We start from the raw sequence: 19442 nt of genomic DNA on the forward strand, positions 1-19442 counted from the left end.
TTTAGAAAGAATATAGAAAATTTTATTGTGGCCAGAGCTACCAAAGAGCTCCATACATGATTTTGGGACTGATTCTGCATGGACAGAGTAAGAAAACACACAAGGTCTGCTCAGGGGCACCTGCTGAAGAGGAATTACCAATGCTTTCTGGTGGAGAGAGAGATGGCCTTGGAAAACCATGAGCCCAGCATTGCTGCAGGACACAGTTTCCTTGGATGACAGCAGACATGAGGAGAAACAACAGGAAGGGATTTGTCTAACTGGGACCCATAGGTGAGCAATGCCCTGGTCTCTGCAGACACCCAGTGCCATGTCTGCTGGTCCACACTCACCTGCTTTCCCAAAGGCTCCCACTGCCAGAGGGCACCACTGGCCACAGCAGGCAGGGAAGCTGCAAGGAGTGTGACCACAGGCCAGCCCTTCCTGCAAACTGAGAAAAAATGACTTCAACAGCTACATGAGACTTCACTTTTTCTGATCAACAGATTGTGTAAACTGATGAAGAGTCAAAGCTCCTCATCCCAGTTCTTTCAGGGGACAAAAATCACACAAGAGAAGAGTGGTAAGGCAGCCCTTTAAAACACTCCCAGGTCTTTCTCTCAGGCTAGACCCTCCCATCAAGCCTGTGAGTCCAGTCTGCCTGTCCCATGTTGACTGTGCCCAAAGAGCCTTTGACTCTAGATCCCTGCCCTGCTCTTACCCAGTTCCAAGGAGTGCTTGCAGACTGAGCTAGACAAAGGGAGAACAGCTTAGCTTGGCTCTCACAGCACCATGCTTTGTCCTGTCCTTCCCTAACCTGCACCCACCATAGGCTGCAGAAAGGTCAGTTGTGCCTTTCATGCATCAAAACATTTTGGAAGGGTGATGAAGACTCCCCTGGCTTCCTTTTCTTTGTTGGTGCACCTGTCTGCTCACAGCACCAGCAGTGTGCTGTGCTGGGGATGTGTCAAATCCTGTCAGACATGGCCATGCTGGTGGCTGCTGTCTGGGCTCTGAGATCAGCTGGCTGCTAGGCAGATCTGGGCTTGCTGAAGGCCCAGCCTCAGCATGGAATCTGGAACAGGGCCTGCTGCCTGGGGAAGCCATGAGGACAGGGAGAGCACAGGTGCTGTGGGATGGCAGCCCAGCCAGTTCTCTGCAGCTCACCCCCAATACAGGCTGCTGTGGCTCAAGGCACTGGCCATGTGCCCCCCTGTCTGCTGTGGGATCTTTCTGCACTACACACACACCCCAGGCTTGGCTGTGGGCTAACACAGATCTGGCAGGCCAGGAATTGCAAAGGTTTCAGGGCCTGCTGTATCCCAACACTTCTGATGAGAATGCTGCAGTGTGGGGCAACCCAGCGTGCTGGGAAGGGGGAGCAGGTCAAGCTATGCTGAGAGAGAGAGAAGATGCTGGTGGTGGGCTTGGCTTGAGGGAGCACAGTGGAAAGCGGTATAGGGATGGGGCAATCCTGAGGTTACTCCCTGACCCTCTGCTGAAGCCCCTGAGCATGATCCAATGACAGGGAGTAGGCAGATGGAAATACAGCTTTCAGGGAGCAGGGAATGGCAGAGGTACAGCCTTGTTCTTCCCCATCTTACACTCTGCTAGGAACTTACCGCAGTACCAGCATGCAGAGGGCCAAGAGGGGTTGGCCCTTCCCAGGGAAAGCACTTGAGCTCTCGTGAGCAACAAATCTACCTCAGGTTTGCCACCTTGCTGCCTCCTGCCTTTGGCTGAGGATGAGAAATGTCCCACTGCAGCCTGACAGCACGTGCACAGTGAGGGGTGAGTCCTGGAGGGCTCCACACAGCACTAATGCTGCTCCCAAAGGCCATGCCTTTGGAAGGATGGTCCCTAGGCCGCTGTGGTGCTTGTCCTTATGTCCTTTGAGCATGGATCATGTCTGCCCACGTGCTGCTTGCTGGTGCATTTTCTGTGGTCAGGCTCTGACGTGCTCTCACTGGGCTGGAGCTGAGGGACAAGAGGTTCTCCACTGCTCTTACTTACAAACACAGCAGGAATCTTAGAAAAAAGCTCCAGGTCACGTTCCACATGTCTATCCTGCTGGCAGCTTCTCCTTTTGACCTTGTGCTCAGAATACAGATTCTTCTTCTTGACTCCTCTGGGATTGTCTGTGGACAAGGGACAATGTTGAGAGTTGCCTGAGTTATTCTTAGGAGGCCCTTGAAGGACTGGGCTCCCAGAGTGAATCTGAGCCACAGGAATCTCATCCATGGACTCAGCAGACTCTGAGTGATAGTGAGCTGGGGGTCCTGCTGCCTGGATGAGGCCCATGCTGCTGGGGGACACAGCAGCTCTCAGAGGAAAAGCTGGCACTAAGAGGTGAAGCCTGTGGGAAGGTGTGGTGGCAGCAGCCGTGGCTGGGAACTCTGCAGATGGAAATAAAGGGAGAAGAAGCCTTAAGGAGAGAGAGATTGCTCAGCCCCACAAAGACATCAACAAGCCCAGGAACTCTGCTCTGGCTGATGCAGTACTGTTAAAGCAAATCATACATTTATTTATGCAAGATTCAGCAGAGAAGCTGACTGGTGCACTCTCACCTGATGGGGGATCTGGGAAGGAGAGCTGAGGTGTAGCATGTGCTTTAGATCCACTGTCCATTGCTGAGGAAGAAACTTTCTGCACTTTCTTTCTTCTTTTCTTCTGTTGCTGTGAAAGCAAGTAGCCCAAGAGAAGGGAAGTCACTTCACCAGCCCAAAGGAAGGAGACAATTTTTTTTCTTGTTATCTCTTTTTAATTCTTCCTACTTTGAATAACAAGCATTAGGTATAACCAAAGTCCAAGAATATTTTACCATTAAGACTGAGATACTACAAAGCAGAAATAGAGAACTGGCATTTACTAACACACCCCCACACTATCTGCATACAGTGACTCTCTCTGTGTGGTACCTTGAAGCTGTTGTCTCATAGAGCTGGGAGTTGTATGAGACACTGGTCACTTGTAAAGCCAAACTAGAAGAGGGAACCAAAACTCACAGAGCACAGGATGTCCCAAGAAAGGGACAGTCCTTGTCCCAAATGCTGTATAGATGAAAACAAATTTTTCTTACCATCTAGATGGCAAGACTGATTAATAAGCTTGGAGGAAAGAGGAAAAGCACCACCACCTGCCATCTGAGCAAGAGGAGAGAGCATCTGGATACAGATACATGAATATCAGGAGCCCAGTCCAAGACTTTGGAGAGCTGTTCCATACACTCAAGCTCCATATCCACACACACCATCTTCCCCTGGGAAACTGCTTTATTTGAACATTTAAACTGTTGGATTTTGCTCTACAGAAACATGCAGAGCTTCTTACATCAACAAAGCAGCATAGTCAGTGTTACTGAGCTGCACTGGGGCAGCAAGGCACTGGATTACAGCTGTGCTACAGCTGTGAGCTTATGAGGGGACTGGAGGATAGCTCTGATCATGCCTGTGAGTGGAGACAGGAGAACATCACCTGGATTTGGTGACTGCAGGGCACAGCCACACCTGCAGACACTCACTGAGGGGAGGCAGAGCCTGCTCTAGAGTGAGCATGCCCAAGCACCTGGGTGGGCTGTCAGCAGCACCTTTGGGTGTGGGGCAAATCCTCCTTACCTGAGAAGGGGCCACGGAGTGAAGAGATGGGGACTCAGGGGATGAGCTCTGCTTGGGGTCGCCTTCTTGGTTATGGACATAGAGCTTTGGAAAGCTAAAAACACAGCAGACACACAAGGTGATTCCCTAAGGCAGGACTTAAGTCTGATGCCCTCTTTGCCTGCACACACAGATCAGGCTGATCACAGCCTCCCCTGCCTTACACAGCGTTCCCAGCAAAACTGTAGGGGAACTTCTCCTGCACAATTGTGCAAAATAAGAAGGAAATCCCCAGGGACACAAGTTAACAGGAAAGGACTAATTAAGAGACAAGGATCCTGTTTTCCCATGAGTGCTTGCCCGTGTTATAAACTTGTAACTGTTGTGATGCATTTCTCTACAACCTGAAGTGATGCAACTATAATGAGCTCAATAGAGGAGTTACAGGACAAATCACACAGCCTTAAAGTAATTTTAATATAATACAATTAATAGAAAGCAGTTTGCTATAAAATATTTAATATAAAACAGTCTAAGTAGAATATTCTAGGAAAGATATTTTCCCAGGAGAGGGAAGGCAAGTATTCCTGCAGGTATCTACCCTCCTGAAACTCAAGGATTTCACCATGCCTTGCTCAAAACACTGGTGCTCCCTACCCTTCTAAGTACTCTTGTCTTAGGGCCCATCAGTGACCTTGACAGAAATTTCCCATTCACCATGCATGGAGAATCTTTTCCTTGACTTTTCTCACCTTTTTCCTGCAATTACTGTTGAGAATTCCTCTCCTCGAATTCCAGGGTCTGTATAGCCAGGATTACCTGACAATAAGTCTGCTTCCTGGAAAAAACAAAACAAACAACATTTTCAGACTAATACAAACACAGAGGGGAGAAGAGGGATTTTCATTACAGACATACTCTTTCTCCTTATGCCAGATATCTTTTGTCCCTATTGGTAGCACAGCAGGAAACTGCAGCTTAAGAAGATGAAAAACCCAAGATTGGAACAATTAGAAGTCCTTGATTAATTTCTTTAGTCCAGTCAGTATTTCATATGACTCAAAACCAAATCACACATAGAGAGATCAGCTTAGTCATTTCTTGGGAGCACATTCTAAAATACCACTTAAAGCTTCCATTAGTTACACAGTCCAATCTGAGGAGCTCTGCAGTGAATGCAAAATATGTCTTTTAAATGCAAAATGGAGGTGAGGAGAATGGAAGCATTAAATATACAGGAAAAACATTACGTGTTTTCTATTTCTTGTGTGACCCTGTGTGGTTAAGACCTGCTGATTTTTAAAAATGAGTGTGATATATTGTTTTTTTGCCTCAGGTATGGATGAGCTCAGAATAATGACAGCTGAACTTGAAAACTGCGTATTTTCAGAAACATTATAAGAATAAGTTTCCTAAATCCAAGTGCTGCATTACAGGAAAGGACCCCAGTTCTCCCTCAAAAGCACCCAGTTAGGATGGTCAGAGTACCAAGGGATGAAGAGTATGAAGCTCTGTTATCAAAAAAGGATAAACCATGCTCAGAAGGACCTGGACACCACTTATCAGCTGCTTTTAAACTTAAATAATCATCAAGAGAACTTCTTCATTAGTGTTTCACCGTGCAGTGACTACAAAGATATTTTAAAGTAACTTTTAGGTTAAATGGAAGGATTTAAAATGTGATAGGCATTAGCTTCAAAAATAGCTAAAACAAGCTCATGAAGACCTTTCTTTTCTGAAGAGCCTGATCAGCAAATTTGAGAAAATGAAGTCAAAGTTGGACACGCCACAAATGAGTTCCTGAGAGATCCAGGGCCTCTGCATTTGAACAAATTCATAAACAATCAACAAAAGAGCAGAGCAGTGAGAAGCCTGGTGATGACACTCCCTGATGTAAGGCATTAAAAATGAAAGCCAGCCGCAAAGAGCTGCGGAAGATCTTTGCAATATTGAATTAAAGGATGCTAAAATGGCACAAAAAATCAATATTGCTAGACATAAAGATGGAAAGTGAAGCATGTGGGAAAAGCAGTTTAAACTTTATATACAGAGCAACAGTCTATGAACTGGAAAAGAATCCATGGAGCTGCACATTCAGTGACAGCCAAGAAATCATTTCAGATGTTAGGAATAAAAAGGAAAGGCAAATAAAAAGAGAAAAAAAAACAATTTCAGCTGGTTTATGGGTGGTAACATAATATCTGAAGGGAATTGGTTTAGAAATCAAAACCATATCTTTCTGATTTAAAAATTTATCCAAGTGCAAGATTAATAATCTGCAGAAATTTACTACATGTATTTCAATTGGAACTTGTAACTCAAGTCACATCATCACTCATCACCAACTGAACACAAAGTGTGCACAAAGGTCTCCTCAAAGCTCCTTGGGACATTTACAATCAAGATTTACATTCAGGCCTCATGCACCTGAGTCACAAGGGAAGGAGACCAGGCACAGTCTCGTGTCACTGTGAGTGTACAGGCAGGAGATGCAGGTCTTTTCAGAGGGAAGCAGCTCATGGCTGAAATGAGCTGCAGCAGAGACATCCCACTGCACAGAACAACTGAAAACAATCAGGACTCAATGTCCACAGCACATAAACAGGACTGCAGGACTGGCATTTCAAGGAGCTTAATAAATGATTCATCTTGAGAATAACGTGGAGAATTTCTTTCCAAGCAGGGAATGAAAGAGCCTTTTTTAATCAATTCTGTTCATTTCAGCCTTCTATAAATAATGTAGAACCAAACCAGCCACATAAATGAAAGTAAAGCATTAGAGCTGACTATGAAAACAAATGAGACTCAATCAGTAGAAAATACAATGCTCTCTCAGAGTGTGACACAAACTACAGCCACAGCACAGAGCCCAAGCCTCTCTCTGCTCCCAGGCATTTAGCAGGAGAATCAGAATCTTTCCTCTGCAGCATCAAGACAAGGCACTGTTTGCAGTTGGGTTGTCAGGATTCAGCTGCTGCTCCTGCTGAAAGCAGACTGCTAGGCTGACACACTGCCCAAGTTCTGCCCCTGTGCAAATCCTGGCCACGTTCACCCACGTTCACCCACTGCCAGCTGTGACCACCCCAAGGTCCATGGTTTACAATCCCAGGATGGATTCAGCTCCCTTGCCCACTGCAGCTGCCCTTATCAACCACTTCAGTGTCAGAAGTGCCCTGAAGTGCTGTCTGCCTGGAGGGGAAGCAGAATTGAACAGGAAAAAAAGAGTTCTTGTCCCATGGAAGCTGAGTCTGTTGCAAGTGTTGAGGCTGAGAGTGAAGACTAAGTTTGTTTTACATCAATATTGGAAGAAAGCAACAATTCTGAAAGTGTAAGGGAAGCTGAGTTTAAAATCTGTGTTTAGTATTTAAAATCAAACCCCACCAACCTGAATCAGTTTCCAAAGCAAGTTCAAAGCTTTAGGAATGTGAGAAGAACCACATCCCAGCTGGCCTCATATGAAAGCCAGCTCCCTGGCATGAATGCAATTATGCATTAAAGCATAGGATTTGGGTTAGTTTATATTTCTTTGGACTGCAAATGACTACAGAAAAAATGGTTACTTGCACATCCTGCTTTAGGTATGGTAATAGAAGCAAAGGCTCAATGTGCCCAACTGTTCTGCATTTTTTGTGACATCTGAACCACTTAAATGTGCAAAATTAGGGCTCTTATTTTGTAGATCCTACAAGTACATAAGAATCCTTTATCCTGAACAAGAATCCTTTAACTTGAACATAGCTGAAGACTTAACCACAGACCAACATGGAAAACTGAAGCCAAAACCAACACCCAAGCTTGAATAAGGCTCAAAAACAAGCATTAAAGGGGAAATGCATGTTTCTTCTTAGTCCCTAAAATGAATGAACAGTTCAGACAAAAGTGGGAAGAGGATGATTTCCATTTTATGCTTACAACATGTTGGATCAATTACAAAGGGTTGCAGTGTTCAAGCTAAAGAAGGCTGTATTCAACACAGTTTACAAAAGGCAAGTCACTTGGTGTCCTCCTACTCCAATCTATTTGTTTGTGTTTATCTCTGGTTGCTATGTAAGAAACAAGGAAAGTCTAGTGGGTTAACATTTTTCTTAACAATGTTACTGGGCATCATCCAGTCTTTCTTGTTCCCCAAGGTCCTAACTGCAGTCCTGAAACATCAAACTCCTTTTCATCCTGCTGCTTCCAGGCTTGCTGCTTCAAAGTAACCATATTCACACATATCTAGATAACAACCAGTGCAGACAGGAGAACAACACAGGACAGGAGAATGCCAACATCCCAAAAGTGCACACACACATAAAGTCCACCCCGTTCAAATACATTTTCAGTATCAACTAAAATTGAATAACTAGATTATTAGAGCTAATGCTTTATTATTGTTTTAATCTTCATAGTAAGCAAAGCTCTGTGAAACAAAGTGCCAAATATTTTTGTTGTTATGGAAACCTCTGTTTAAACTGAAAGTTCAACTTTTCCAAAACAGTAAAAAATATATATGAAAAGCTAGGGACTTCATATTATAGAAAAGTGAATGAGCTCACTTTCCCCTTTGCTTTGATAGGGAAGAACTATGGATGAATCCAGAGACATCCCAGTATCTCTACAGAGAATACTTGGATGAAGCTTGTATTTAATTAATTTCTTATGAAATACAAAACTGTTTGTATAGTAGATAACTTACTTGCATAAAATGAAAAATTATACATGACTGAGAATCACAGAATAATCTAGATTAGGAAGAATTTTTGGAAATTTCTAGTTCAAGCCCCTGCTGAAGTCAGTATAGAATGTGTCCAGTCAAAATTTTAGTTAATCCAATAATTTATTTTGCCTTGTATCAAAATAAGTTACACTGAACCTCTCAATTCAGAGCCTGATATACTTGCCTCAGCAGGTCTAACAGTATTTAAGAGCTTGTAGAACTCTTTTTACAGAGATATAGATCAACATCATGCTAATAACAAGGACCCTTATCATCATACAGACTCATTTCAAAGAAAAGCAGATATCTGGGTCATTTCTGCAAAGCTGGTGTCCTTTTCACTTTTAAGATGGTTAAATTACTGCTGCTCAGTGATTAGCCCCAGTTTCCCCAGCCCTAGAGCCTGCCTCATTTGAAGCCATGACACAAGGCCCCAGGATGTGCAGTGCCAGCCAAACAGATGGTCCTGTCCTTTCCAGGGAAAGGATTCTTCCCACTCCTCAGTTACCCTCCTTTGTGCTGAGCCAGGCATTCATGGGACTGCTTGGTGAACTAACTGGGAGGGAGCTGGGCCAGCTCAACTGTTTTTTTAACAAAGTTTATTGTTACTCAGATGAGTTTCCCCACCCTGTCCTAATGAACAGCTGTGCTGGCAGAAGAGACGAGATAGTGCAGGACCCAAAAAAAGTGGTGGAGGAAGAGAGTGGGTGGGATTGATTCCTTTGAAAGCACTACTTGCTTATACCTAAAGTGTTCATGGAATCACAGGCCTTGCACTCTTTCACATCCTACTCAACTCCATCAAAGTACCAAGTCTTATCTCTGGCAACTGCCTTTAAAACATGGAACACAAGAAAGTGAAGCAAAGTTTACACAGCAAACAAACAAGGCTGTTTTTGGGAAATGGGCTGAAAGTAGGATGAGTACCTGACTGGGTCTCACTTGGGAGGAACAAGACTCCTGTTTCTTGTCTACCTTGTCTGGCTGCTGCTGGGGACGCTGCTGCAGGATGTACTCATATGTAGTCAGCTTGTGCCACACTGAAAGGGAAGAAAGAGACCTGTCAGCACAGGAAAGGCCCCTCCCTGACTGCACTTACACAAACAGGCTGGATAACTATACCATCAAATAGTAACTATAAACACGAAGAAACTGATAATCCAAGCCAAAAGTAGCTGTGCTCTGTACATCCTACTATATCCTTTATTGTCACCATCACAATGCTTTCTTATAGTCCTGCTATTCTAAAGTGTCCTAGAATGGTACAGCCTACTATACGATAGTGATTTGTTCAGTTCATTTCAGGGCAAATCCATTATTCTTGTCTAAGAGGTTTAAGATCTGCACTGTACAAACAGCTCAGTGAGCAATCAGAAGGTATTGCAGAAGGTGGTGCTAAATGGAGAGAAGAAATGGAGCAGGCTAGAGTGTCCTGTAGTGATTGAGACACTTAATGTGCAAACCAGTGAGCATCAAATGCACAGCTTGCCTTGTGCCAAACAGATGTGCCCAGAGTTCACATGTCCCTGACTTTATGAGCTCTCCAGGTCCCCATGCAAACACATCTGCTTCCATGAATGACCAAAAGCATGTGACATTTCTGAGCAACTTGGTTTCTTCATGAGACCCAAAAAGAGTCCAAAATGCAGACATTCTTCCTATAATGACCTTAAGCATTTTTAGAGAATAAACCCAGAAAAGGATGCTGAAGGGTTTTAGCACACAGCACAATGGTTATTCCTCCTTTTTACAGAAGCACAGCAGTTAAAGCAGATGCCTAGGATCATCTGGACTAAAATCCTCCCTCTGCCTGAAGACATTTAGATCACTGATATCTTACCTCTCAAAACCATGCCCTTCACAGAAAAGTGGGGGAGAATCACTTTATGAATAAATAAAATCACTGTAATAAGGAATCACAATCACCTTATGAAGAAATAAAAAATCAGGATCCATTTGGCCAAGAAGAGAGAACATAGAGATGAATGTGAGTCTGCAGCCAAGTGATTACTTAACAGGGACAGTGCAGGGTGCTGGCAAGTGCTCCTAGAATGGCACCCTTTGCATTCTTTGAAAAACAGAATGTTGCTTCATAAGCAAAGGCCTACTAACCATTTTTAATTTGGATTTTGTTGGTTTCTGAATACTTACAGTGTAACTTTTAAAGTATTTTAAAAGAGCTATTTAGTTGAAATACTGGGTTTTTTTGGCCAGATAACACTGCAGCACATAACATGTAAAATATTATCAGTCTGTGAGTAACCCTATATGCTTTCCTATATTCCCTACTATTTTTTTCTTTTTATTCTACTATCAGCCTCTTGGTATTGAAGAAAAAAATCCTCCCTCCAAGCTTCTGAAGTGTCATGCTTCACCAAATGCCTCCAGAACTGAGTCTGAATCAAGACTAGTAATTTTGAATACATGGACCTACTATTTTGAGAATAACCTACTTTCTTTGAGTGATCATAGTGAGTAAATAAAATCTGGAGAGCAACTCTGAGATTTTCACTGGGCTTGTAACAAAACTAGATTCTAAATTTTAATAGTCATACCTGACTTAAGCCGTTTTGTAACAGAAGCCTAAGGTCAGTACCACTCACATGGGTGCTGTTTAATTTCTGTAATTTAATTATTGAAAAACAAAAAGATATATTAAGAAATACTGACCAACAGTAATTACATTGGAATTGGTAAAGTGTATTTCTAGTCTCAAAAGAGGGAAGACAGCTCATTACAACACTGTCTACCTTAAAGCATTCAGAGGAGACTATTGACAATTACAGGTATAAAATAAGAGGAGTTTAAGCTCAGACATACTTTGTCTCCCTGAAAGCCAGTAGTAAGTGCAAATGCAATGGTAAGTGCAATGCATACTCATATGCAGCACACAATAAAGGCTTCAGTGTGGTGACACCCCTCCTTTAAAGCAAGGGCTTACACAATACATTCTGCACAGATGGAAACAGTTTCATTAGGGCAGCAGATTATAATGTAATAAAACGTTAAAACCATTTGCAATAATTCTGTTTCCACATAAGATGGAAGATAATGATTTAAAATTGGGCCAAAAGTAGAAGTTAATTTGGCTCGAAATTTATTCTGAAAGAGGAGAAAGAATCACACCAAGACAAGAGCAGCAAAATCTCCCCCAAGCCCAGAGCACAACTAGCGGCACACACAGAGATTTCTGTCTGTCAGATAAAGCAGGTCATTATCTCAGGCAGGGAGCACCCTCTTGTGGAAGCTGCACACAAGGACAGGATAAATACCACTTACTACTAAACAGAATAATCCTTTTTCATTCAGGAGAAACCTTTCTGGAGCTTTGTTATGCTTTTTGTCTTTAAAAAGTGCTACATCAACTTTTCAAATCTCCAGGCAGTGCCATTAACGCAGAAAAGCTAACTGTCAATTCTGCCAAGGAAGTGAAATCGTAGCGTGCCCAAATTTCAGTCAACATCAAAGAGGCTGTAGAAGAAAATGATGGTCAGTGTCCTCACTGGGTGCACTGTCCATGCCAGCTGGGAACACTCCCCTATCAAACACTACACTTCAGCAGTGCAACTGTTTTGCTTCTGGAGCTGTGCTGGTTTGTGCTGACCTAGTTTGTGTTGGCATCTGCAGGTCTGTTAACTGAGAACCTGAAAATCCATCCAAGGATCCTCTGTAACCTCTGTCCTCACTTCTCTTCCACCACATCCCTTCCTTCCTACTTCTGCCACCACCAGCTACTGCAAATGTAAGATCTTTCCCTATCATGACTTTCAGCAGCAGCCAAAAAACATTGGCTTAATTGTAGATGATGGCTGAAAAAAGTTTTTGATGCTCATTTCTACATAAACAAACATAAATATCCTTTCTTGCCAGAGCAACAAGCAGTAGATCTAAAGAGAAGCCTTTCTGAAAGCCTCTTTCTCTGAATTCCACAAATCTTCTTGTATCAATATGGTACAATTTCCATAAAGGGACCTTAACCTGGATGGCAGTGCTCCCATCAGAAATTCAGCTCTGTGCATCCACATTTCTCTGGGGTAAGGGAAAAATACAGGCTCTTTCACACAACAGAAGTACTGGGGAACACTGTGAGGAGACTCACAAAGGCCATATGTGGAGTTAATCTGAATCTGCCATCACTGGCATCAAGCTGACATTGCCCAGTTCATCCCACTTGGCCTCTTCAGTACCCCACCATGTGCTTTCAGTTTCAGGATAACATAGCTCAAACATGGCTGCAGAGGCCCAACACAAGCCCCACATTACACAAGCACTGATAAGCCTACCTGGTACAGGGGGGAACTCAGAAATATGATGTTAAATCCCAATTTTACACAATGGGTGCATATTAGTGACACGGGTGTTCAGTGAATGCAGGATGAGTAAAAGATAAGCAAAAATGAAATGGGGGTATAGATGACAGGAACAAAACACCTACAGAGATAGATGTGAAAAGTCAAGAGGTGGCCCAGCAGGATCATGGTCACTAGGCTCAGAAGAATAAAAATCCCAGCTGTCACCAAAATGGCAGGTGCCTGAGTCTCAACAGGAGATGCAGGAAGAAACACAAACCAGCGATCCATGTGGTTCCTCAAAGCTGTCAAACAAAGAGAGTTGGAGATAAGTAGATTGTCTAGGTATGAATTATCTCTAAATAAACTTTATAGCTGGAATCAAAAGTAGCTGCAGACCCATTGTGCACTGGAGGCCTAAGAAATCCGGTGTCTGCAGGGCTTTTAGGAAGAGCAATTAGCTCTGTAAGGAAAGACATTCCATCCAGCTGAGCAGAGATACTCTAACAGAAATATAAAATGGAAGCAGGAAGGAATGGAGTTCCTCCTCAGTGGAAGAGCTGACAGAATCCAAACCCTCATCAAGACATGCTGGCTGATCCCCAGGATGCTCATGTGGAGCACTGCAGTACCATCAAAGTGCTGGTCAGAGCGAAGCACCGCGGGGTCCACGAAGAACTCCACAAAGACGTAGAAAGCGACGAGCAGCAGAAGCCCCAGGCCCAGAATGGCAGAGAGCACACTGTTCAAAAAGAGCCTGCCAGGAAAGGGAGAGCTCTCAGTGCCTTCAATAACATCACACACACAAATCAATATCCCAGCCTCTAATAAACAAAGAGACAGCTATCTCAAATTGCTGTCACACTTTCTTACACTTCTGATAGATACTGGTGAACAGCTTTACTTATTATTTGTTACTTTGAGGGACTAAACTGTGACCATTTAGTGCAACCATGGTTACAAAACAGTAGAGTATATCTAGGACAGACAAAGAGCTCCCTTGCACAAAATCTGAAGTGTAGTGTGTGTCAAAGGCAAATCCCTTCCTGATCTGCTTCACCAGCCATCAGTGTAACATGGCACCCAGCAACATCGCTTTGCTTTCCACGGGGTTTAAGTGCAGGAAAGTAAATTGAGAAGCATCAGTGACAATCTCCTTATTCTTTTTTCAAACCTGGCATGGATTAGAGGTCCCTATATGCTGCTGTGACTCCTGCCAACTGGCAAGTCTTGTAGGGAAAGCACATGATCTGGATGCAGGTTGTTTCAAATTGGAACAGCACCATCATGGTTCCATTCCTACTTCAGCTTTCAGAAGCACTAAGGACACTCAATTAACATCCTGTATGCATTTCCTAATACCAAATAGTAACTCTATGTTCTCTGTTTTTACTTACAGATGTTCAGCTACAACATTCTAAGTTTAGGAATTTTATCCCTGGTTATTTGAATGATTATGCTTGTATTTTCCATCTAGTTTTCTCATGACTGATTCTCTTCAGCCAGGGGATAAAAGAAAAGTGGGTCTGCATGGCTAAGTACAGACTGGACAGATACAGGAGAGCCCTGGAAAGAGAAGGAGCCACATTATTGATGCAGTGTTGTGCTTCTACCACAATGCCAAGCTCTTACCAGTAATTCCTCTCTCCCACACAGTTGTTGAGCCATTTGCAGTGATGATCAAAGCCACACACACACTTGTTGCAAGTTCCGCAGTGCTTTGAGTTGGCACTCCTGCCAAGGAAAGGGTGGCATTAGCATGGCAGCACCAGCTCATTACTGTGACTTTTCAGTGACTCAAACACAGGGGGATACAGCAGCAGAGATCCTGGTAACAGTGAGTAAACCTTCTGCACTGGTAATAGTGAGTAAACCTTCTGGAGTTTCATCAGGAGTACTTCATCTCCCAAACTTATCTATCACTGTTGCACCACAATCCCAAAATTCGCCTTTCAAGGCACTGCATGATTTTTAATTTGGAGATTGCTGAATTCTTATTTGAATCCCTTCAGCAATACTACAGAGCTTGGTGTTAATGCCTGCCCTCCAAGCATTTCCTGCAACTGGCCAGCATCCAGCCAGAGACAAGCACGCACACACAAAACTTACACACTGATAGGTAAAACACCAACACCCAGGGAACATGGCACACTACAGCCTTCTCCACACAACGTGAGCAATGAAATAAAACACAGAACCCTGTGCACATTTGACAGAAGGCCCCTACCCAACTACCTGAACCCTGCCACAGGATGAAGCTTAACTTGCACTGTAGCAGCTCAGGGGCTCAATTTCAAATCTTATAGTCTGACATTAAGGACTAATGGTGACATGCAATGGTGAAGAAGACAGAGCAGGAGAAAGAAGAGCTACTTACACATCCACATCACAGACATGGCAGTGATGGTTCTCAATGACATGTGCGTGTTGGTTACGGTTGAAGGTGGCCAGAGGCCCCAGATAGTTTTTTTCTCGCACGTTTGCATCCGCAGGATCAATGGAAACTGCAGTAAGATGAACAACTAAATGGTAGATAAAACACACTCCTGGACACTGAAGTACACAGTTAAGGATTTAACATGTCTTTTAATCCTTAATACACAAACCCCACACAGACGAAAAATTTATGGCATAGAATTAGAAATTGCTGTATAACATTGCAGCACATTAATCTGAGCTTTATTGATAGAGACATTTGCCTTGTAATAAATATCCCTGGAAAATGGTAACTAAACCTACAGGAACATCCCTCCTCATTATGTACTTCTCTGCCTTGCAGAAGTGCCCTTCCTAGCACAGAATGTCTTCAAAAGTTACCTGTACTTACCAGAATCTGAGCCCAAGTACAGGCTGCTGACATAGGTCCAAGTTTCTCAGTCCATACAGACTCCTTGGAAAGGCTGTGCACATGCCCTTTCACTGCACCAGACTTTCAAGAAAAAAAAGGTCACATCAGGGAAGTAGTATTGATTACCTTGCTTTCCCTTTCCTTAGAATCCCAGGGAAGAGGAGCACACCTTTAAAGCAGGCTCCTACAAAGGATCCAGGGTTTGTCACTGTTTCTATACACCCAGATGTGCACATCATTGATCATACTAAGACCTACAGAAAATAGATCAGTTTAGTAAGCTAAAAAAGGAGGCCTCTGAGAGGTCCAGCTCACTGGAGCTCTGATGGCTGATGAAGCAGATTGGGAAGGGATTTGCCTTTGACACAAAAGAGACATTAGTGCTTTATTAACTGGAAGTAAAACTTGAGGAAATATTAATCTGTTTAATTAAGAGTAACTTTAGATTGCATTATTAAGATATTTAATAGACAAATTCACAAGGTTTGAACTGTGATAATATCAAGGACTTGAGCAAGCTAAGTAGATGTAAGACCACTGAGCTAATGATATTAATGTCTAAATCATGCAGGTGTAAAACTAACAATAATAAGCAAAATCATCCCAAACATATCCAAGACTTAGAGGCATCTGTGTCAGATGTATAAATGGTGTAAGTGCACACCCCATCCCTTTAGAACAAGATCTGGTTTTGAGGAAGTTCCTTCCCTGGGCACAGGTGATAGCACAGTGGCACTGGGAGTACTGGGAGAACTGGGATCACTCCCCAGCTGCTCCAGGCTGAACAAGCCAAGGGTCCTCAGCTGCTTCTCCTCTAGACCCTTCACTGTCTTTGTTAGATGTGTACTAAACTGCTGCTCCAGACTGTCCCATGAGGGACCTCTCCTCTGAAGTTCACACCACACCACCTTGTGTGCCACTCCCAGATTTCCTCCAGAACACAGGAGAGTGTGGGTCACAGGGAGGTGATCCACTGTGGGCTACCACAAGCATGCCAAGCTGCCTTTCATGACTCACCCAGCCAGCACAGAGAGGTGGGGCTGCCTTCACAAGGATGTTTCAGGAGGGGATTTTTTGTATGACTTCCCTCAAACCCTTCAGCACACTTGTAGAAGAATAATATAAAGCAAAGGAGACACAGAGGCAGAAGCAGGCAGCAGAAGAGCAAAGGCAGTAACCTTAATGGAGAGTGATGAAGCAGAACATCAGTGACCTAAAGTGAGGATCTCAAAGCAAATGATTTTTTATAATCAGGAGATATCCAAGATGATGGTCACAGTTCAGAGAAACATTCTGGCTCAGGTGCTTTTCTCCTATGCTTTCTGTGCCACCCAATAAGTGTTCTGCGCTACCAAAGCCCCAAGGACAGTTTGTACCAGCCCTGCTCCCTCTCCATGCAAGGATACGATGTAACCAGCGGGCAGCCAGTGGCGGGGCAGGAGGGGAACCAGGATCCCAAAGCCAACCAGAGCAAAGAACAGGAACAGCAGCCAGGCAATGACCTGGAACAGGTGCAGGGGCCAGCTCCAGCCATTTCTTCGAGCGCGTTGGACCTTCACCTCAGGGACAGCTTCACCCAAATCCTCTGGAGCTATCTTATTATGGGGTTTATTGCAGATATTCATCTACAGAAATCAAAAATGGAAAACAAAAAGATGTGAAACAAAAGTGCTGTGACTGAGGCCTGGTGCTGCAGAGATGCTCCAAGGCAGGCTAAGTTAGAGACTAAAATGATGACACATGTGAAGAGAAACAGCTCTGAGCTCAGAAGCAATTTCTCCTTTTTTATGGTGGATTATTAGATGCTGCCTTTCACTTGCCACAGGGCCAGGAGAGTTTTTAACTACAGAGGGTTGGGCTGCTCTGCTTCACAGAAAACATGAGATAGCAGGGAGAGCAAACCAGGCAGGATATCAAGGGCAGCATCACAAAGCCAGCACAAAGGAGCTCTGCTGGACCCGAGCTGACTCAAGGTACCTCTGCACCACTCCCATCCTTCCTTAGTAACTAAAGAGGATGTGAAACTACCATCTAACATGACAAACAACTTCAATTAGTCTGATTAACATGCACAGGAGAGTGATGAAAGAAAAGAAGGAGGTCTCTGGCTCACTTGTGGTATTTTTGATAATGGTTCCAGTGCCAGAACAATTCACAGGGCTGGAAGAGAGCAAGCACAGCAACTGCTGAAAGAGTGAGCAGGACAATTCCAGCCTTGGTATGCCAACAGCCCTTCAGTGTCTGGCAAAGGGCTGGAAATGTCTTTTTTGGTCAACTGGTAGAGGAGTGGATAAGAATAGCAGAGAATATAATTTATGTTCATCAGCACGGTCTTATCAACACGTAGGCTGGAATAAAAAATTCCTAACTTCACCCTTTAAAGTAATTAGCAGTATCTGCCTGCTTTCACCATTTAAGTTGCTACATGGCAACTGGCTCATCACTGATGAGAAATCATTTCCAATCATGTTATCCTTCTCTCATTAGGCTGTTGAAAACTTGCTCATGCATCACTTTGAGCTACCTGTTACAAAACCCACAGTGGGTACGCCCGGCGTGCCCTTATACCCAGCTCCAGAAAACACTGAATATAAAAACCAGCCTGAAGTCACTATCAGGGTAGACAGAGAGAGAGGCACAGGGACGCAAGGGAGCCAGGGCTGGGTCAGCGGTTTCCCGGGCAGCCACTCTGGTGAGAGGCGCGAAGACCCCTCCCGCACTCCACCACCTCCCACCCCTCACCTTCTTCCCGCAGAAGCGGTGGACAGCGGCCCCGGCCCCGCCTCATGCCCAGGCAGGGCGCGGGGCCCCTGGCTGAGGCCTCCAAGGCAGCTCCCGGCGCCTCCGCGGGCCTCGGGCCGCTGCGCCCGTCACCATGGCAACGGCTACGGCGGCGCGCAGGGGGCAAAACGTGCCGGACGCGATCGTTCCTGCGCGAGATTTCGTCCTACATCAGCCCCGGGGTGGGGTCCTCTCACACCCGGAGAAACTCTGTCTGCGACACTCCCCAGCCTTCCAAGGGGTGACATGCCATTCAGCTGGGGCTAGAGATGCCCAGTGAACCAGCGGTGGAGTCTGGTTTTGAGCTAAAGCCATCCCACTCCTGGAAAATTCCGTTCCCTGTTATATCAACCAGTCTTTATGGCATGAAAATGTAGTATTTTTGTTGATATATATATATGCAGACTTACACTGTGACATAATGAGGTTGCAGAATTTTACTGGGGAGTTTGGAATTTTACTGGAAGCTTTGGTTTGTGGTGGTGGTTTGTGCTTAAGTAAAACAAAGTAAAGGACACGGAACTAAGGATTGCTTTATCAGTGAACGATAAAGGATACCCCTGGGCAACCAGGATAACATAGAATTTGATGGATTTGAAACCCTCCTAGCATAGTCTGGCATCAGCAATTCCAGCAAGATGGATTCCAGGGATGCCTGGATTGTGGAATCATGGATTATCCTGAGTTAGAAGGGATTCACAAGGAACATCAAGTCCAACTCCTTACCCTGCCCAGGACTACTCCCAAAATCACACCATGTGTCTGAGGGCATTGTCCAAATGCTTCCTGAAGTCTGGCAGGTTTGGTGCTGCAAACATTTCATTTCAGTGCATCCCCAGACAAGCAACAAGAACACTGGGAAAACAGAAGCAGAGAGGCAGTAAGGTTGGAAAAGATCTCTAAAGATCATCGAGTCCAGCTACTAACCCAGCACTGCTGTGTTCACCACTAACCCTTCTCCCCAGATACCACGTCCACACACCCTATGAGCACTTCCAGGGATGATGATTTCACCACTGCCTGGGCAGCCTGTCTCAGCGCCTGGCCACCTTTTCCACGAAGAAATTTTCCCTAATATCCAAGTTAAACCTCTACTGGCACAACCTGAGGCCATTTCCTCTTGTCCTATCATTTGTTACCTGGGAGAAGAACACGATCCCCCCTGGCTCACCCTGCTGTGAGGGAGTTGTTGAGTGATAAGGTCCCCTCTGAGCCTCCTTTTCCCCAGGTTGAGCCCTCCCAGCTCCCTCATT

The 19442-nt window shown here is 44.4% G+C and overlaps 1 protein-coding gene across 2 annotated transcripts; it reads right to left on the bottom strand.

Annotated features, from left to right (window-relative positions):
• Positions 1–18256, bottom strand: ZDHHC1 (zinc finger DHHC-type containing 1). 2 transcript variants are annotated; one of them, XM_036390471.1, is made up of 11 exons: positions 18151–18256; positions 16815–17033; positions 14938–15113; positions 14193–14294; positions 13193–13317; positions 12707–12865; positions 9199–9311; positions 4325–4410; positions 3594–3687; positions 2547–2655; positions 1–2117 (listed from the first exon to the last, which is right to left on the bottom strand). In XM_036390471.1, the coding sequence occupies exons 2-11, from the start codon at positions 17031–17033 to the stop codon at positions 1840–1842; spliced, it is 1461 nt and encodes a 486-aa protein (XP_036246364.1). In that variant the 5' UTR covers positions 18151–18256; the 3' UTR covers positions 1–1839. The 2 variants fall into 2 exon arrangements, with proteins under 2 accessions (XP_036246364.1, XP_036246363.1); XM_036390470.1 differs by having other exon boundaries at positions 1–2375.
• Between the last annotated feature and the right edge of the window lie 1186 nt (positions 18257–19442).

This window comes from Molothrus ater, chromosome 12 (assembly GCF_012460135.2).
Source record: "Molothrus ater isolate BHLD 08-10-18 breed brown headed cowbird chromosome 12, BPBGC_Mater_1.1, whole genome shotgun sequence".
Taxonomy (NCBI): Eukaryota; Metazoa; Chordata; class Aves; order Passeriformes; family Icteridae; genus Molothrus; species Molothrus ater.